The 20,533-nt window shown below is 45.3% G+C and overlaps 1 protein-coding gene across 4 annotated transcripts in view; it reads right to left on the bottom strand.

Moving 5' to 3' along the window:
• The window catches only part of USP24 (ubiquitin specific peptidase 24), a 2,082,369-nt gene that overhangs the window by 1,266,719 nt on the left and 795,117 nt on the right, over positions 1-20,533 (bottom strand). For all 4 annotated transcript variants that reach the window (XM_085602520.1, XM_085602518.1, XM_085602517.1 and 1 more), the window contains exon 37: positions 10,464-10,624. In XM_085602520.1, coding sequence (XP_085458646.1) covers positions 10,464-10,624 — 161 coding nt within the window. The remainder of the gene's footprint in view (positions 1-10,463; positions 10,625-20,533) is intronic.

Raw genomic sequence — 20,533 nt, 5'->3', positions numbered from 1 at the left:
CTTAAGCCGGGTCGTCCCCTGGAGGCCCCGGGCTCATACCACCCCATACCCTTACTAAACTGAGCCAAAATTACTGGGGAAGGTGTTGGCGGATCGCCTCCGCACCTGCATTCTATATCTTGTACACCCGGTCCAATCGGGCTTTATGCCACAACGTTCTACCAGACATAACATCAGGCACGTGCACACTGCAGTCGCAGAGGCCCACCGTCTAGGGTGCCCTGCGGCAGTCCTGCTCACCGACATAGATAAGGTGTTCGACTCCTTGAGTTGGACCTACCTTTTTAAACTTTTAGAAGTGGTTAACTTGGGGCCCCGGTTTTGTGCATATGTAAAGTTACTATATTCGGATCTTACAGCCTCAGTTCACGTGGCCGGCTACCATTCCGCTTCCTTCCCCATCCGCCGAGCGACCAGGCAGGGTTGCCCCCTCTCTCCGCTCCTCTTCGCCTTAGCTATAGAGCCCTTAGCTGCATGGGTGCGCCTGGATGCGGTCTATCAGGGATTGGACTGGTCACCTGAATGCGCAGACAGGATAGCACTGTATGCTGATGATGCGCTGTTCTTCTTTTCCGACCCTTGGGTTACTGGGCCGAGGGTACTTGAGATTCTGCGGGTATTCAGCTAAACGACCGGCCTACATGTCAACCCATCCAGGTCGGTCCTCTTCCCTATATGTGGCGAACAAGGGAGTCAAACTTGGGCTGCACAACTAGTTATTGCTGACGAGGGGTTTAAATATCTTGGTGTCCACATCACTAGATGTCCCACTGTGGTGTGGTTGCGTAACATGGCTCCCCCTGCTCGCTGCGGTACGTGAGTAGACAACGGTGTGGTTCCACCTTCCCTTATCATTATACGGTCGGTCTGCTATTTTTATAATGGTGTCCTTACTGCGCTTGCTCTATAGACTGCAGAATTACCCGTACCCTATCCCCCCATCGTGGTTTCTTCAAATCAATGTGCTTCTAAACAGATTCCTCTGGGGGGAGGGGCGATAAGGGTGGCCCTGGCGACCTGTATCCAGTCCACCTACTGTGGCGGGATTGCAGCAGCAGCAGACTTTCGGGCGTATTATTGGGCGTTGCAGCTCCTAGTAATCAATGAATGGTGGTACAACCCCCAAACTGATCAGGCTTATGCTGTGGAACGGCTCCTCCTGGTAGAATACCCACTACTTGGTCTTCTATACAGAACCTCGTCCTTAGAGGCCCTTCCCCCGGCCTGCCATACTGTACTTCAGGTCTGGAGACGTGTGACCCGGTCCATGGGCTGGTGGGGCATGTTGACAGGCAAGACTCCCCTTTGGCAAGGCACGCACCTCTGGCCGTCTCCACTCTAACCGGATTCCACAGGTGGGATACTATAGGAATCTCTACGTTGGGAGATGTGATACTTGGGCCCACACTTAAATCCTTTCAGAGGCTGCAGGAGGAGTTTGACCTGCACAAGTCTCAATTTCATAAGTATCTTCAGTTCCGCCATGCCCTGTCCCCTCTGATAAGGCACCTCAAGTCCCTGCCTGAATTCTACCCACTCGAGGGTAGACTGTTATTGGGGGATCTAGGAGGACACAAAACCCGCCAAATCTATCAAACTTTGACTACACACTCCAAGACGAACGTACAAAAGACTAGGGCGGCGTGGGAGGCAGATCTACCGGCCCTGACCGACGATGATTGGACGGAGGCCCTTGCCAGCCCCAGGTATGCGGTAGTCTCCTCTAGGTACAGACTGATTCAGTTTTAATACCTTCACAGAACATCTTACACTCGCCTTCGCCTGTGGAGGATGGGAGCTATTCAGTGTCCACTGTAACTCTGAGGAGGGGTCGTTTCTCCACACAGTCTGGGGCTGCGGCGCACTACAACATTTTTGGTCGGGTGTGTTGTCCTGTCTGCGGCGGGTGTTGGGACATCCCGGCAGACCCTAGACTTACACTTCTTCATGGCACAGAAGACATAGGGGTTAACAGATACAAGCGACATCTCTTGTTCCTAGGCCTCACCCTAGCCAAGCGCGACATTGCGCAGCATTGGAAATCTTCCTCTCCTCCTGTGGTGGCGGCATGGAAAACAGCCTTAGACAAATGTATGTCGGCCGAGGTGGCGGTATTTCAGGCACGGGGTGCCCGCAGAAACTTGTGAAAATCTTGACTAGGTGGGCAAAATACAGGGGTATCGACCTGTCCTTCCTCGTACAGCCAGCTAACCCGGACCCTATTGAGCGACTGGTTGTCAGTGACTCCCTAATCTAATGTACTCTTTGGTTGCAGCTGTGGACTTATTCTTGTGATAATACTTGCCTATATTGTTCCTCATGGGAAATGAGGTGTGGGGTGTGGGGGCGGGGGTTGGGGTGGGTTGTTGGATCGAATGTTTTGTAGATCTTCTGGTGTGACCCTCTCCGGTATCTTTTGTTCTCGCAATTTGTCATTTGCCTCTCTGATGCATACTGGAGTTCGTCCACTGGTGGTTGTAAACTCAATAAAATTTGTTAAAAAAAAAAAAGATAAGCGTCAACGAGGCTAACAGTAGTGTTATCATTGTGCTGTTGACACAATCATGGCTGAATCAGATGACGACTGCATCGTCTGATTCGCTGACGCAGTTGTCATTGGGTAAGCTGTTTCCATATGTTTCTGACGCCAAGTTGTCAGTGTAGTAGTTGAGGATTGTCCTACAGGAGTCACCAGCGGTACGTTTACTATCAGCTTTTTTTGTCAGCGGAGACGGTGGATAAGACACTGAAGTTAGAGGGTGTCTTTTTTTCTTTATCAGAAAGAGAGATATCGAATGTTTTCTTAAAGGCTTTTGTGTGACTTCTTTCCTCTTGCTCACCTGAGTCCTTAGGTTTAGATTTAGTCTTAAAGTAATCCGTATCTTCAGTAACTCCTTAAGAGAACTGTTGAGAAGCCTTGTTTTTCAAAAATAATTTGAGTAGTCTACTCTACCTGTCATTGAGGGACTAGGTTGAAAAAGTTCTACATATTTTGCAGTCCTATGCCATGTGGTCTGGATAAAGGCAGTATATAATGGGTTTTTTTTCCATGAGGGTCATTTGAATAAAGCCTCATTTTCCAACAGGCATTATTGAAAGCAAAAGAAAAAAGCCAAAAATTAACTCTGCTTTTCTGAAAACAAAATTCTAGAGCACACGTTGTGCAGTAGAAATCTAAGGTGTGAACTCCTCTGGGAGGGGTGAGTGATAGAGCACTCTCCCTCATCGGCCAAATTTCCGACTTTTTATAAAGAGGTTGATGTGTTAATAAAGTGGGCACTGGCTGAAGCCTTTACTTATGTCAGAGCCCTGTAATGCTATTTAAAAGTTACCAAGGTACTTCCATTTCAACAACGGGGAATGATTCAAGCATGTGAATCTACTAAAGATCCAATGCTGGAGACTCTGAGTGTGCCAAGGAGAGATCTGCCAGCAGTAATCCAAATGGAGGCTCTATGGGATCCTAGGGGCCTGGAGGCGAACCAGAGGGAGCCAGATGAGTGCTGAAAATATGCAGCATAGCCTATTTAAAGGCTTCAATCTGTTGAAATATCACCAAAGGCCCTGGAAACGCGGGTTACATCACAATCAGCTGTGGAATCCGCTCCTTGGTGGGGGACCAGGAGAGTGACCGAGAGGCACCCTGAAGCCCTTGTGATATCTCTGGCTGAGAGTGGCGGGACTGGGAAAAATTCTGCTTTGCCTTCTTGTGCTTATGGTTAAAGTTATCAAAAGACTACGACCGCAAAGTGTACCTGCCACAGGAATGGCCCCGAGAGCATGTGTAGGTCTGCCCCCATGCTTTTGAATGGGACTTGCACAATTTCTTATGGTGCTCAGCGACATACAGCTTCACTTCATATTCCCAGATCGCATTCTAATTTGTGAGGGCATACTCTTCAAACGACTTTGAATCGTGCCCCGAATCCAAATACCAGTGGCATACCATGTGTGGGTCTGTCACAGACATTTGCTTGAGCCAGTACCAACAGGGCTTTAACCCCATAGTTTTTAGCAGGGGCATGTATCCTTGCACACTGGTTTTTTGACAACATAGAAAAAAAACACTCATCAACTGCCGAAATATTTTTAGGAGCGAGTTCCGGACCTGCATACGAAGGGTTGGAAAGAAAGAAAAACCTGTGTAGGCGTGCAGAGGTGCAGGCTGTTCATTACTTCTGGGGCACAACAAATTAAGTGTGAAGCTGCACAGCCCCACCTACCAGTGCACTGGGGCACTGCTGTTTTAAACCTTCTAAATCCAACCAGGCACTTGGGGCAATTCTGAAAGGGAGAAATTTGCAGTTAGAAGTAGCCATCAGAAATAATACTGTTTTGAAGAATAAGTTACTGTCCTTCGGTAACGCTTTTTCTGCTTAGACTAACTGCAGATTCCCAACCTTAGAATATTCCCCAGGCTTCAGACTGTATTTGGAAAATTTTGATCAGTATCGCTGCACAACGGTATGAGGCATCAGTCGGTTCCACATCCGCATCGTCCACGTCGGAAAGGACACTGCGGTGCCCACATAAGTACCACCCCGGGGCACTGACATTATTATTATTAGTCGGATTTGTATTGCGCATGGCTGCCCCAGCGACGGGGCGTCCCAGCGCTACCAAAGACCAAAGACATGAGCCCAGGAGAGAAAATGCAGAGTTAACCATGGAAAATGGGGAAAAGCCAGGTCTTTATGGCTTTGCGAAAAGCCAGATGATTCTGGATTGCTCTGAAGAAGGCAGGGAGCGAATTCCAGAGTTTTGCCGCCAAACTACGAAATGAGCGACCACAAGCTCTGGCTTTCGAGACACGAGGAATGCAGACCAGCACTTGCTCAGCGGATCTTAGAGGGCGCCCTGGCACATAAAACTCTAGCAAGTTGGACAGCCCCGAAGGAGCCTGAAGAGTCAAGATCTTATGCGACACGCAGAGAGCCTTAAACTGAATGCGCTTGTCAACAGGCAACCAATGAAGTTTAGGGAGTATGTGGGCAACTGAGCAAGATTTCGCAAGTGCCACCAGTAGATGAGCTGCTGCATTCTGTACCCTCTGCAGGCGCTTAATCCTGGCCTTGTTAGCGCCCAAATAGAGGGCATTCCCATAGTCCAGCCTGGACAAAATTGACGCATGGACAATGGTTTGTCGCACCTTGGGAGGGAAAAGACCCAGCGACGGTTTTAAGCCACGCAGAAGCCCAAAACAAACCCCTGCCACAGCTTTCGATTGAATGTCGAAAGTCAGGCCGTTGTCGAACCACACCCCCATGTTCTTCACATCAATTTCTTTTGTGACTATTTCCACACTAAAAATGCAGAGACATATAAAATCTATGTTATTTGACCAGTGTGCCGAGTCTCAAGAGATCTTTAGGGTAAAGAGCCCAGGTCAGAGAACAGGGAGGAAGGATGGGTCCGTGAGACATCTGCAGTTAGAGTCACTATCAGAAAAGGTGCTACCAAAATTAAGTATCTTGTTCTTGTGATTGAGAATTCTAACCACAGATTAGATATCTTAGAATAGATACCTAAGCAACACCTCTTTTGAGGTGTGTCTGCAAATGGACTCAAACCAGAAAGTCCTGGAGGACACAGTGGGTGAAATGCCAGTCTCAACAGACCTGACAGCCCAAGCTGTAGTGCCTGGGGAACACTTGGCATATGTCCAGGACAGGTACCCCACGTTCCAACGCAGTAGTAGTGGCCTTTGCCCTGCTTCAATGAGCCCACAAGTCCTCAGAGAGTTGCTTTTTCACTAGCACGTAGCAAATCATAATGCAGAGTACAATCTATCGAAAGATGGTCTGTTTCTGCACACCTTTGCTCTTTTTAGCTCCAGTGGACCAGCTGAAGAGCTGATCGCACATCCGGTGATCTGTGGTATAGCTGATGTAGAAGAAAGAGCTCACTCTGGGTCCAAGAAATGGAGTCTCTCATCCGCCTTAGAACGATAAGGAAGAGCAAAAAAAAAAAAAAAAAAAAAGCAGACAGGGCGATGTTCTGGCCAACATGGAAGTGTGACCACCTTCAGAAGAAAAGAGGCACCCGTTCGATTGACCAGCTTGTCTGGGAAAAAGGGGGTTATGGAGGTTGAACCGACAAAGCTTAAATTTTGCTTTTCCTACTGGCCGATATAATGGGCACCAGGAAAACCATTTAGATGGCCAAGGGCCACAGAGAACAACTCTGCAGGGGCTCAAAAAGACATCTCAATAGATATGAGAGGACCAGATTGCGGTTGCATTCACGAAAGGGGTAGGGGGCAACAAAAGCTGCAAACCTTTAAACAAAAGAGTCAAAACCGGTGACTTGCCCAGGAAGGGTTGATCCGGCAGCTGCAAGAAAGCTAAAATAGCTGACAGATAAGCCTCAACAGTGCCCAGGGCAAGGCCTTGCTGGGCTAAGGGTAAAGCATACAGCCAAACCTCCAAAACAGGGGCAGAAAGGGGGCCCACCTGGCACGACAAACAGCAAGCCACAAACTTATCCCATTGGAAGGCGTGTACAGTTTTAGTGGAGGGACGCCTGGCTGCCAAGATGGCATCACAGTCCTCAGGAGGGAGATCGGAAACTCTCTACTGTCGCCGCTCAATCTCCATGGATGAAGGTGGAGTGTGCGCAGGTTTGGATGTAGAACCCTGCCCTGCTGCTGCAACAGAAAATCCTCCTGAAGGGACAGCCTGATCAGAGGACACTTGCTCAGTCGTCCGGGATACTACACCCTCTGTGCCCAGTCCGGAGCCACTAGGATGACTTGGGCTCAGTCGGTTCTCATCTTATTTAGAACCCAGTGCAGAAGCAGCATCGGCGGAAAGGCATACAGGTCCCTGGTTCCAGTCTAAGTGGAATACTTCTCCGAATGAGAACCACTATGCAAGAGTGCTGACATTGCACGTTCTTAGCAGTGGCGAACATATTGAGCCAAAGTTCTTCCCATTCTCGTAAGAGAACTTGCACCCCCTTCAGGTGTAAAAATTATTCGTGGTCCACAAGGCATCGGCGGATGAGTTTGTCCACCCTGACGTTCAGCGATTCCCACCAGGTGTTGCATGTCTAGGAAGATGTCCTGTCACCCCAGGCCAGTCCTGAGGCATAGAACCTCCTGGCACACGGTCCAGTACCCCACCTCATGCTTTCTGTTGCAATACCGCATAGCGCTAGTGTTGGCCGTGAACACATGAACAAGTCTTCACCTGATGGTTGGGAAGACAACTTTTAATGCCAAGTGAATAGCTCTCAACTCCAGCAGATTGATAAGCTGAGCTTCCTCTGTAGACCAGAGCCCTCTGATCTCCACCTCTCCCAAGTGGCCGGCCCAACCCAAGAGCGATGCATCGGTCGCCAATGTCAGCTCTGGATGGCGAAGGGAGACTGGTCTGCCACTGACCCAATCGAGGTCCATAAGCCACCACTGCAGATCTTTTGTAGCCTCCTTTGAAATCTGAACCAGGTCTGAAAGATTTCCCTGGTGCTGTACACACTGGACTTGATCCCATTGTATATGCCATCGAAGGTACTTCACCAGCAGGATGGCGGAGCCTCTTAAAAGGAGTCAGGTGTGACTTCGGCATGTTGACAGTTAACTCCAGTGAATGCAGTAGGTTCGCCATAGTCTGGAGGTGGGTGATGACTGCCAAAGCCAGTCATTGACGTAAGGAAAGACTGTGACCCCCTTTAGCTACGAAGGTGTACTGCAACCACTGGCCTCATTTTCACAAACACATGAGGGGCACTGATAATGCCGAAGTGGAGCACAGTGTGCTGGAAATGCTGTGGCCTACTGTGAACTGCAGGTAACATTTGCGAGCATACAGGACAGGGATGTGGAAGTATGCATCCTGCAAGTCCATAGCTACCATTCAGTCTCCGGTATCGAGGGCAGATAAAAACTGTGTCAACGTGAGCATTTTCAACTTCTTTCCTGAATGTGGTTCAGAGGATGCAGAACTAGTATGGGGCACAAGTGCCAGGAAGTAGCAGGAATAGCAACTACGTTCTACTTCCGGCACCCTCTCAATGGCTCCTTCGACCAACAGAGCCTGCATTTTCTGACAGATCAAGGAGAGATGGCTCAGTGTCAGTTATTCTGGGGATGGTTACAAAGGAACACCCACTTGTCAGAGGTAATTACAAGACATTTGGGGCAGGTGGTGCCAGATCCTGTCACCAATGGGATGTCTGTGCTGGATGAAGGGTGCACTAAACAGGTTTAGAGGCCGTGGCAGTCGGTAGGGTTGGGCGACTGGACTGAGCGCTGGGTCTGCCCCATGCATCCTTTTTGAGGGCCCCAAGCAAGACACCAGAGAGGGCTTTATTGAAGGGCAGAAGGGGTTCTGTGTGGGACACCCCCTGGCTGAAGTACCTCCTTGACAACATTGGTTTTGACTTCTCCCAAAGGTACCGCGAGGTCAAGGACCTGAGCTGCCCTCTGTACCACCACAGAAAAGGTGGTTGGGTGATCATGCAGTGCACAGGAGTCCCTGGCGCCAGGTTTAGTCCAGGCCCCCAGGAGAACATTGGTGAGGGCTTCATTGAAGAGAGCAACAGCTCAGCTGAAACGGCTCCTCGGTCAAGCACCGCAGCCAAGATGTTAGGCTTGAGCACAACAGCTGGCAGTTGGAGGTCAATGATCTCCGCTGTCCTGTGCATCACGGTACCAAAAGATGCAAACTCCTCCAAAACAGGGCCAGCAGGGGAATGCATGCCTGAGTCAGGGGAGTTGGCCTAGCCACTGGTGGCACCCAGTTCATCATTCTGGTTTTCTTCTGGCTGAGTCCTCCTCTAGGGGACCAAACCTTTCTTCCTCAAACCTCCTTTTGAGAAAGAAGGTCTATCTAGGGGCAGAGGTCCAGGAGCAGGTAAGGTCTGGACGGCATCGACAAATATTGAGCAGTGCCGGATCAGTGCCAAGGGTAATGATGGGCTCGTCAATGAGTGGCACCAGAGGGAGTGGACCCAGGGTGGAAGAAGGCACATCTGGGGCTGTCAGTCTGGATCTGAGGGCGGATGCAAAGGGCCTGGCTAGAATCAGGGGCGAACCTGCCAACTCTGTGAGGCCGAAGGCACACCAGAGGGAGTCTGTGGAGTGCAGAAGTGTTGCCTCGATGTTTTGGGCAAGAGGGTAGCTGAAGAACACTTCAGCTTCTTTTTCTTGTGTTTTCTAAGATGTACTTGATTTGGAGGAGGAAGTCTTGGAGTGGGAAGATGATCATCTGCAGGAGCAGCTCTGGGAGAGGCCAACAGAAGGACCTTAATACCCGCTTGTGAATTGCCTTAGGGTGCATGGACTTGGACTTGAACTTGGCGCAGGTCTTTGGGTCTTGCTGTTACCCCAGGCACCAGAGACAGACCAGGGATCAGACACAAATATCTGTCTGTAACATGCCTCAAAAGGTTCAAACCCTGTCAGTTTTGTGACGGTGGAGAGTGGTGAGAGGGGGGGGGGGGCTTGTTCCTATCGCACTGGTCTAAAGATAGTTGACAAAAAGTTGACAAATGTTGGTCAAAGAATGACCGAGTCAGATCTCTGGATCGAACTCAGCACACAGAGGTGGTGCTCATGTGGATACTGTGACATCACTTTCAACATGTAACCGACTGACCGGTGCCACCTTCCAGTGCACAGAGCTACTGCTCAAGATTTTCCAGATTCAGTCTGATGCCTAGGGACTATTCAAAGGTGAGAAATCTGCGGTTAGATGTCTATCAGAAAAACTGATCAAATGACTCTTCTTGGTAAATACAAAAGGCCATAATAGCTGAAACAGATCAAAGGAATGTTTCAACTAACAGAAAAAAACTATGGAGACATAAAGAAACAAGCTTTTATAAGGAATAGCATTTGCAAAGAACTTTGCTTCTCTGAACTATGGACTCCATATGTAGTCTTTTGGTCAAGCTCAAGCTTCCCTCGATTTGGAATGTGAACGAGTCAGATGTAGAGGTCCAAAACAACAACAAAAACAAGTTTAAGAAAAAAAAAAAAAGTCTTCTTCAAACACACTGATCAATGGAGCAGTGAGAACTGTGAGCTACAGATGTGAGACCCACAAACTGAAGCAGGAAAGAAGAAAACGGAGGCAAGCAGCATTGCGGTCAGGCTATCAGGTGCTCTTTATCTTTTTCATGATGAAGTATGCATTTAGTTTTAAACATTATATAGTAAAAGAGTACTCCATGATTAAATGGCTAGATGCACAGCATCTTCACTTATCACATCCCTGGTTAGAAATGGTTAAGAATCAGTTCTGTCAATTTAGAACTTAAAGCAGTGCACTATACGTAACAATAACACTCAAAGGCTAAATTACTTGACTCATGAAAATACATACATTAACAGTTTATATTTTTTGCTTCCTCTTACAATTTGATTTCTAGAAACCATACAAACATTTCTTCAGATTTCACCAAAAATATAAACAATAGCCTCACCAATTTTAATTGAACAAATATAGTTTTTCACCTACCTCTGATTTATGCCTCTCATGATGCTGGTTGGAGACCACAGAGGTAGCTGAGCAGTAAGAATAACACTCAACAGGAACTGGTTTGGCCTTTGCACATCTGGGTACATTGAGGTGTCCGTCTGACTGAGTGTATATAACTGATCACAGGCAACACGTCTAATCTGAAATTATAGTCCATTAAGTGAGGCACTGCACATATCCCATAATTTACTAAATGCATTTTTTGTTTATTTTTATCACACCTTATAGATGATGCAAACAATATGTAAATAAGTTGCAGCTGCATTACATAAATGAAATGCGGCAAGAAATAATGAATGGGTTAGATTACGAAGGGGTGCTAGTAGGCTAAGGGAAAATATCCCACTACATTTTCTAATCAGCAATAGCTCTGAAATAACTTGGCAAACTTTCCTTCCCTAATTAACATCAAAGTATGTACAGAGTAGTGTGTAAACAGGGTCACTTCTCATCTAATCACTAAGTGCTGAAGAACAGGGGCACAGGTGAGGACAGGGGGGTCTCTAACCACAGCCTGTTTCTGTAGTGAGGCATTTAATATTAGGGAGAGCCGTTTAATCTAGTATGGTCATCTGTCAATTTATTATCTGTTCTGAAGGATAACATTTATCTATTCTGTTAATATGCGTTCAGTGACATCTTTGCACCATCAGTCAAAGACAGGGCCTCGTTTCTGGAGTCAGAGTATTGCATTTCTTCATATAGCCAGTACAAGATTCAGGATCATTGAACATTATTTCATGTGTGCACTCTTAGTAGGCATAGAGTGAAGATCCAGTATGCAAGTCCATCCTGACTGACCGACAAAAAGTTTTCTTCAACTAAAAAAGAAGCTTACATTTTAACAGGACTTTAAAGCAACTAAACAATTAGGGCACGATTTAGAGTGTACCGGATGGGTTACTCCGTCACAAACATGAGGGTTATCCAATGGCACTTGTAATATGGCAGAAGGGATATCCCATCATGTTTGTAACAGAGTATCCTGTCCACTGACCTCTAAATCAGGACCAAAGCTCTTTAATCACAAGCATAAGAGATATTGATAGAGGAAAGACCAATGGGCAGAAGGAAGAACAAATATAACACGCAAAAAAAAATACATCAATAAATTCTAATTATACAGGGGAAATTTACTGGCATGAAGATATGACAAGCAAGTTACTAAACTTTAGTAACAATCTTCCTAATGCACGCTCTAACAGCAGATTTCTCACCTTTAGACTATTCCTTGGTGTAGACTAAATCCAATGTCTTTTTCAGCAATGCTCTTCGCACTTTGGCAGGAATTGCCATATGGCTCTGCGGTGACTTCTCTCCACCCCAAAATGAGTGCATATAAGCGCCACCCCTGCATGGACATGTGGAGCATTTCAAACAATGTAGGTTAGTGTGTGCCAAAATCTACCTTGGAACCTTATGATGTTCAGATGGAGTTCATGCCGTAGAACGGGGTTGGAGGGCATCAAGAAATCTAAGGTTGGATGGGGTATCCACCAGAAAGAGCTTTACCAAAGGTACGTAACTTGATTTTTGGGTGGATGCTTCTAACCACATATTACTCACCTTTAGAATAGATGCCATAGCAATTACTCCAAAAGTTGGAGGGTCTGAGGAATGGCATCAGATTAGGAAATCTTGCAGGACTGAGAGGGCAAAATGGCCTTGCTGTATGACCTGGCTGTCAAGGCAGCAGTGTTTCCTGAATGGGTGCACAAACACTCATGTGGAAACCAGATACATACTCAGAACCTGCACCATCCTTGCCTGCGCCATTGTGGTTTCCTTGGCTCGGATGGAATGAGCCCCCAGGCAATCAGAGTTCTTTCTTAGCCAGTGCGTAGCAGACTCAATGCAGAGCAATAACCACCTAGATGTAGTTCACTTCTGCACCCCCTTGACATTCTTGGTTGCTGTGAATCCTACGAAGAGCTGTTCATCTACCCAATGGCAAATGTAGAAGCAGAAAGCTCTCTTTGGGTGAAGCTGGTTGAGCCTCTCTTTAGAAGGATGTCTGTCCAAGTCAGCAGTGCCATCTTGTTCAAGAAGGTATTGGGAAAGGGAAGTTGCATAGAGAGTGACTATGGATCATCTGCGAAGTCACCCCGCGTTCCATACGGTCTTCTGTTATCTTCAACCTCCACATGAAGCCACTTGTTACTTTACTTACAATTAACAGAATCAGGATTCATCAATATGCTCTCCTCTGAGTCCGAAACCCTCTTGATAACAGCCTTTGAGATTAACACACACACAACCACACACACACAACCACACACACACGCACACACACACACACACACACACACACACACAACCACACACACAGAGTTAGGGGAAGATTTGGCAGAGCAAAAATAAAGGGTATTGCACAGCCTTGCCAAATGATTTTTAAGACCCATCTGTCAGACGTGATAGATCACAATCCTGGAGGAAGTGCGGAATCCTTCCTCTCCACAGGACGGGTGTGCGCCACGAAGGCACACTAAAGTGGTTTGATGGTTGTTGCCGCAAGGAGGAGGGGTGGTAGGACTAAAGACCTTGCTGGCACATGCGCCAAATGCCAGACCCACATCCATGGACTTTGGACTGGGGTGATTGTTGTACTGGTGTGGGGGAAACTGTCTTTGCCTAAATATTAGCCATCTGGAGTAGCCTGTGAACTTTAACAGGTTTGGGGAACTGCTTGTGGAGGTTAACAGACCCACGGAGCGCATCACAGATCTACTTTACTTAAGCAACAGAATGAAGAATTTGCCTTTTCAGCCATCAAAAAAGATTTCCATGAGATATGCGGAGCACAAAACTGTTGCCAAATGCTCTTTGGTAGAATCTAGGCCAGCATGGATAACATCTTTGGTCACGCCTTACCCATCATGAATGGTCTGAACCACAGAGATAATGGAGCTTCTGTTTGCAGGTATGCACTAGTAGAGGCACTGAGTCAGAGAGACAAGTTCCTTACCTTCTGTAAAGCCTTTTCTGGTAGAGACATGATCTAGCCGCAGATTCCTTACCTTTGAATTTCCCAAGCATCAGGCTAGATCTGGAAGAGTTCTGCTTGAGCAATACCCTTGAGCGCTGATAGGTGGTGTTGGTCGGCTCCGCGTGACGTCGACCGCACCATAAGGGACGTCTACATCACCTATATAGGCGCCAACTCGGTGCACTGACATCAGTTACTTTTCACGACTTTCCACACCAGGAGCGTGAAGCCATGAAGTGCACTGGCATTGGGGTGTGTATAGAACTAAAACCATGAAAGTAATCTGCCCTGACCCTAAAAACCTGTCCGCAGTGTGAGGAAGATGGGTGGGTCAGTAAGGTATCTGCGGCTAGATCATGTAAGAGGTAAGATGTTATCGAAGGTAAGTAATTTTCCCAACTGATCGAGTCATCTAACCGCAGATTCCTTGCCTTTGAATAGATACCCAAGCAATACCATTCCCGGAAGAGGTCCGGAGGACAAGTTTAGAGCAGTAAGTCCTGCAGGAGAGAGGCCAAAAAGCTGTCCCTACAGACTTTACTGTCCAGGCAGTAGTGTTTGGTAAACGTGTGCATGGAGGCTCACACTGCTGCATGACGAATGTCGAGGACTGGAACTCCACGTTGAAATGCTGTGGTAGCAGCCTTCACTCTGGTGGAGTGAGCCCTTAAGTCTTCAGGAGGCTGCTTTTTGGCCAGAGTAAAGCAAATTTTTTATGCATAGGACGATCCATTGTGAAATAGTTCTCTTCTACAACGCATGACCTTTCTTTGATCCAACGTGCCCCAAGAAGAGAAGGTTGTCCACCTGTAACTCTTTAGCGCAGTCAAGGTGGAACAGCAATGCTCTTTTTGGGTCCAGACGGTGGAGTCGCTCCTCTTCTTTAGAGGAGCGAGGAGGAGCGTAGAAAGTGGGAAAATTGACTGGCTTCTCCACGTGGAATGATGTTACCACTTTTGGCAAGAAAGAGGCCTGTTGTAGGGATTCTGCGTATGCTCAGAACTATGCGCAGGAAACCAGAACCTTAGAGAATTGTGGTGTACCAGAAACTCCCCTCAGAACTAAGAACCCCTTATCCGACTAGCTTAGTGTCACATTCGTTATCCGAGATTTAGCTCGGCGGTCCCAATGTATAGACAACCCAGAACATGCGACTTAGTTATTCTCAGGAATGGTGGGAACCCGAAATACCCGTTTGCACATATATATCAGTCCACAACAGAATAACTAAGACACAGTAAAGTTTAAAGAATTTATTCATAAAACTCGAGTCCTGTTATAAAGTACTTTGGCTAACATAAGTAGACAAATGGTTAAGATCATTACCATTAACATTGTTACAATACCATAGAATACAAAAGGAGCAATCATATTAATAATGACTGTGGAAAATAACCACCCTCCTTTCTCTAGTTACTAATAAAATATTATTAGACTATTAGAAGGTCTCATAGGCTTGCATAGGGGACCCCATACCGTATAGATCAGCTCAGGTGTGTCACATCACAGGATCAGCTCAGTGTTCTCTGCAACAGCTCTTCTATCGAATCCCTTAACAATATGCTGCGCTGTGTTATTAAAGCCCTCGACTTTCTGGTATTTGCAGCTGCGTGCATGTTGTGACTACACAGTGGTACGATCACCCTGAACATAATCAGCCGGCACCGTCTAGTGTCCTAGAACAGTTCTTTACTCGATGTACAGACCAAGGGCACTAGCAACTGTTAAGGATGTATTAATAACATTCACTTGAGACAAGAGCGAGTCTGCATTTCTCAAAGTAATAACATGTAACAACAGTGTCGGGTGCAAAGGCAGCGAAAGCAACAAGATGGTTTTCCAACAGCTAACGTGATTAAGCTAACTTAGCACTGTAAATAGGGAGTGGCCTAAAACCACGTGACAGGCCCTAGTGCAAAGCACCAACTTATCAAGGAAAATGGTTGGGTAAGGAGGCTTGGATGACAGAGCCTACAATTCGCTCACCCTCCTGGCAGAAGTTAGTGCCACTAAAATGGCTATTTTGATGATAAGCAGCCAGATAGGGCAGTTGTGCTGAGGTTCAAATGGAGCCCACATCAGGACAGTCAGAACCAAATGAAGGTCCCACTGAGGCATAATGAAAGAAGCAGGTGGGAACATATGTACAAGCCCCTTAAGAAATGTATTTACAATAGGGGATTTGAAAAAAGAGGGTTGGTCTGGCAGCATCAAGAAGGCAGACAAGGCAAAAAAGTACCCTTTAAAGTGCCCAGAAGTCAAAATCAACAATAAGACTTGAGAGAGGAGAGCAAGAAGAGGATCAATAGATCTTTCTGTACAATATGTTACAGATTTGTTCCACCAGCAGGCGTATACAGTCTTGGTAGAGGGGCGCCTGGCTGTCAAAATAACATTACAGACTTTGAGAGGAAGGTTGAATGCTATCAACTGCCGTCGCTCAATTTTCATGCAAGAAAGCAAAGAGTTGACAGGTTCGGATGGAGGACCCTCCCCTGCTGCTGCGACAGAAGATCATACCGAAGGGGCAGCCTGATCGAAGGATCGATGCTCAATTGGAGAAACTCAGGATACCAGACTCTCCGTGCCCAGTCTGACGCCACAACAATGACTTTGGCCCAGTCACTCCTGATCTTCTTCAGCACTCTAGGAAGGGGTGTTTTTGGCAGAAAGGCATATAGCAGGCCTGAGCTCCACTCGAGACAAAAGCATCTCCAAGCGACATCCGTCTTGGAAACTCCAACATGCAAAACTGCTGACATTGCACACTCTCGGCAGAGGATAACCGGTTGTAATAATTATAGATGTAGCCGAAGTATGATGATTGAGTAGGATGACTACTGCGATCAACAGCGTCGATAGCAACCAGATGATTTTCAAAAAGTCTAAACCATTCTGACCAAATGATTTCTGGGCTACCGGTTTGCTGAGAAAAGGAGGAGGTTGGGTAATTTCTTGAACATTAGCCATCACAATGCTTTGGAATAAAACACACTTGCAAATAAAATTCATAGAGACAAAATATTAAAGTACAAAGACAATGCCTTATGCTCAATAAAAATTAAGACTAAACCGTCTAAGTTTATTCAAAAGAAACATCCTGTGTTTTGCTACAGATGCGGATCTAAAAATCACATTGGCAATTCCCCAAATTGCCCGGCTATCAACAAACGATGTGTTATTTGTAAAAAAAAAAATGGGACATTTTCAGGGAGTATGTAGAAATGTTAGAAGATCTCTTAACGTAAACCGTGTTGATCCTGATGTTGATGCTTGTGGTAGTTCACGTAACAACATAGTCATAACATTAGACTGTGTTGATTAAAAGAATCCCATAAAAGGTCCATTGTGTTCGGCTATAATTGATAATGTACCGTTACAGGTGATGGCAGACTCGGGGTCTCCGATTACAATTCTGAGAGATTCTACTTTTTATGATTTATGGAATAAAAAGGTTGATCTTCTTCCATCTGATGTAAACCCAAAAGCATTTGGAGAGAAAGATATAAACATGTTTGGGTATTTCTCAGGTCTAGTACAATATCTTGGTAGAGAAACCATGACAAAAATGTATGTCGCTGAGAAAGGTAAGAATATTATCGGATGGAAAGATCTTGCTCGCATGGGCCTGTTTTTAGTTCCGGGTGATGAGAACCCAATCAAGGTAGGGGAGTTTCCAGTTTGTAATATTGAATGCGACACTCCTAGTACAGAATCTAGCCCGCTAAAGGAGATTTCAGAGTTCAAACCTGTATTTAACAACACAGTGGGTGTGGTCAAAGGTTATGAACACTGCATCAGATTAATCCCTAGGGCACAACCTATATCACACAAATTATGCTCTGTACCTTTAAGTGTAAGGAATGAATTAAAAGAAACTTTAAGGAATTTGTGCGACCAAGGGATTATTGAACCCACCGATTCTTCTCAATGGGTCGCACCCATCGTGGTCGCACGCAAAAAGTCCGGTGAGATCAGACTATGTGCCGACTTGCACGCTTTAAACAAAAATATTATCATAGACTGCCACCCCCTCTCTAGAATCCATGAGTTATTAGCAAATCTAGGGGGCGCAAAATGGTTTTCACTTATCGACTTGAGATCGGCTTACCACCAAGTTTCTTTATCAAAAGAATCTCAAGGACTGACAACTTTTGTTACCCCCTCCGGGGCTTACAAATTTTTACGCCTCCCATTTGGTCTAGCATCGGCTGGGAGTGTTTTTCAAAAACTCATGGATACTCCGTTTTATGGAATCGGTGGTGTACAGGCTTACTTAGATGATATTTTGATTTTTGCAAAATCATTTAAGGAATATAAAACGATTTTAAAAAGGGTTCCGTCAATTCTATTGTCAAAAAACATGACTCTGCGCTCGGACAAATGTAAGTTTGCAGTCCAAGAACTGGAGTATTTTGGTCACACAGTTTCTGAACAAGGGATCAAACCTAAATTTTCAGTCATTAGGGCCATTGAGGATGCCAAACACCCCACTGATAAAGACTCCTTACGGTCCTTCTTAGGTTAAGCCGAGTATTATGCTAGGTTTGTCCTCTCATATGCCCAATTAGCTGAGCCTTTACACATGCTTCTAAGGAAAGGTGCTAGTTTTAACTGGTCGGCAGACCTAGAAAAAGGTTTCAGTGAGGTCAAAAAGATGATTGTGTCGGCACAGGCCTTACATGTTTTTAGGGACGATTGTACATCTATCATAACCGTTGATGCTAGCATCTCTGGTCTTGGGGCAGTACTTATAGAAAGGGTAAATGGTCATGAACAAACTGTAGCCTTTGCATCTAGGTCTCTCAAGTCATTTGAACAACAGTACAGTACAATCGAAAGAGAAGCACTAGCATGCGTGTGGGCAGTACAGAAATTTAAAATGTACATTTGGGGTCGGAAATTCAAACTGGTAACGGACCACAAACCACTGATTTACATTTTTGACAAAGTAAATTCTTCTTCCATGTCTGCCAGACTAATGAGGTTAGTATCCAGATTACAAGAATTTCATTTTATTATTAAACATATCCAAGGGGGAAGGAATTTCCGAGCTGACTGCCTCTCTAGGTTGTCAATGAACAAAGATGACGATGATGATATTTTACCTGAGGACATCGAGTGCGTCACAGTAGTAGACGCAGTGTCCGAATTTGGTTCTGTTTTGTCAGAAAATGATTGGAATTCAGCCTGCGAGAAAGATGTAGTCCTTCATAAAGTTATTGATTATTCCACTCAGTGTTGGCCCGAGTCTAGGTGTTTAGAAGGTGATTTACGTGCATTTGCTCAAGTGTCTGAAGAACTTTCTGTAGAGAATGGTATTGTTCAAAGGGGGGACAAGTTTGTTTCCCCATCTAGTTAACGCTCCTTAATTGTGAACAAAGCCCATCAAGGCCATTTAGGGTTCACTAAGACCATTATGAAAATTAAACAACACTACTGGTGGCCTTCCTTAGATACCCAAGTGAGGAAGACAATCGACGATTGTCCTGAGTGTCTTTTATCGACAAACACTGGCAGACCCTCAAAGTCTCTTTACACCCCACTGAATTCCCACGTTCTTCTTGGGAAGAGGGAGGTCTCGATTTCTCTGGACCTTATTCCATTTTAAATCAAGAAAAAAAATATATCATTTTATTAGTCGACTATTTTTCAAAGTGGATGTACTATGATTTTATAAACACTCCTGAAACAGACAACAATTTCATTTTTAAATAAGATTTTTCTTTTAGAGGGTTCTCCCAATACCATCGTTACAGATAACGGTACCAGTTTTGTGTCTGAAAAGATGTGCACATTTTTGAAAGATTTAGACATTAAACAACTGAAAGTCGCTTTGTATTCCCCTTCATCAAATGGGCTGGTGGAGAGAGGAAATAAAGTAATCAAAGAAGGGATACAGACAGCTTTGTCTTCTAACCTCAATGTTGAGGATTTCATCAGGTAGCAAGTTTGGAGTTATAACACTTCTCCTCACTGCACCACTGGTATCTCACCTTTTAATTTGTTAAGAGGCAGGGAGGCTCATTCTGTTCTATTCCCAACATGGTTACAAAATATTGCTGGTGAGAAAAAGATTAGTCTGGAGGAAGTTTATAAGAGAGTGAATGTGAAACAAAACCAAATGAAAGTCAATTTTGATTAAAAAAATAGTTCACCCAATGTGGAGGATGTCCTAGTAGGTGACTGGGTTTTAATTAAGAAACCAAAGAAGTGAGGAAAGGAGAATCAATTTTTTTCGATCCAGTCCAAGTACTGAAAGTTGGCAAGGGGGCTGCTTTTATTGATAGGAGAGGGTGGTGGAACAAGAGACATCTCGTAAAAGTATCCCCTCGCCAGGTGGATATTATGCAAGACAGGTGTAGGGGTGGTGAAAGTGACCTTGATTGGAGTTACTGGTTAGATTCGTCAAGTAAGATCGATATAGCAAAACAGTCCTCTACATCTTCTGTTCCTCCCTCTACCCGCCAAAATTCACAGAATGTTTATTCATGTTCTTCCCGGGCTCGTACAATTAAGGTCCCAAGAAGATTTGATGAATATGTTAGATATTAAGCAATATGCTTATGTTTTTCTTTCCTGTTTATTTTTCTTTATAAGGGGGAAGGTGATGTAGTGGTAAATGTGCATTGCGCTACTCGCGCAATGCTTTATTGTATTTTAGATGTATTGTGCTAAACGTATATCGCGCGGGTTGTAAAATTGAAACTTACAGTAAAACCATAAATGAATCCAATACAAATAAACAAAGAATGACAACACATGACCACCTCTTCCCCCTTTACAAATCAAATAAAGGAATGCAATTGTCAAACTATTATTTCAATACATAAATCTTGCACAAAATGTTTTTTTAAATGAAAACAAGAAATTGATTTCTATGTCACCAACAGGACTTACTAGTTGGCCAGACCAGCATGGTGATAGTAACAGAGAAAAGAGAAAATGAAAGGCACAAGGGTGTACTCACATTAAAATAAATCCATAGATAGTAAGTGCGAAGTCACTCACAGGTACCATGTGAAAGTGAAAAACACCTATAGAAAATTATAGCTAATAGCTA

This window comes from Triturus cristatus, chromosome 4_2, assembly GCF_964204655.1.
Source record: "Triturus cristatus chromosome 4_2, aTriCri1.1, whole genome shotgun sequence".
Classification (NCBI taxonomy): Eukaryota; Metazoa; Chordata; class Amphibia; order Caudata; family Salamandridae; genus Triturus; species Triturus cristatus.
The sequence above is the reverse complement of the archived record's forward strand: the minus strand, read 5'-3'. Positions and strand labels throughout refer to the sequence as shown.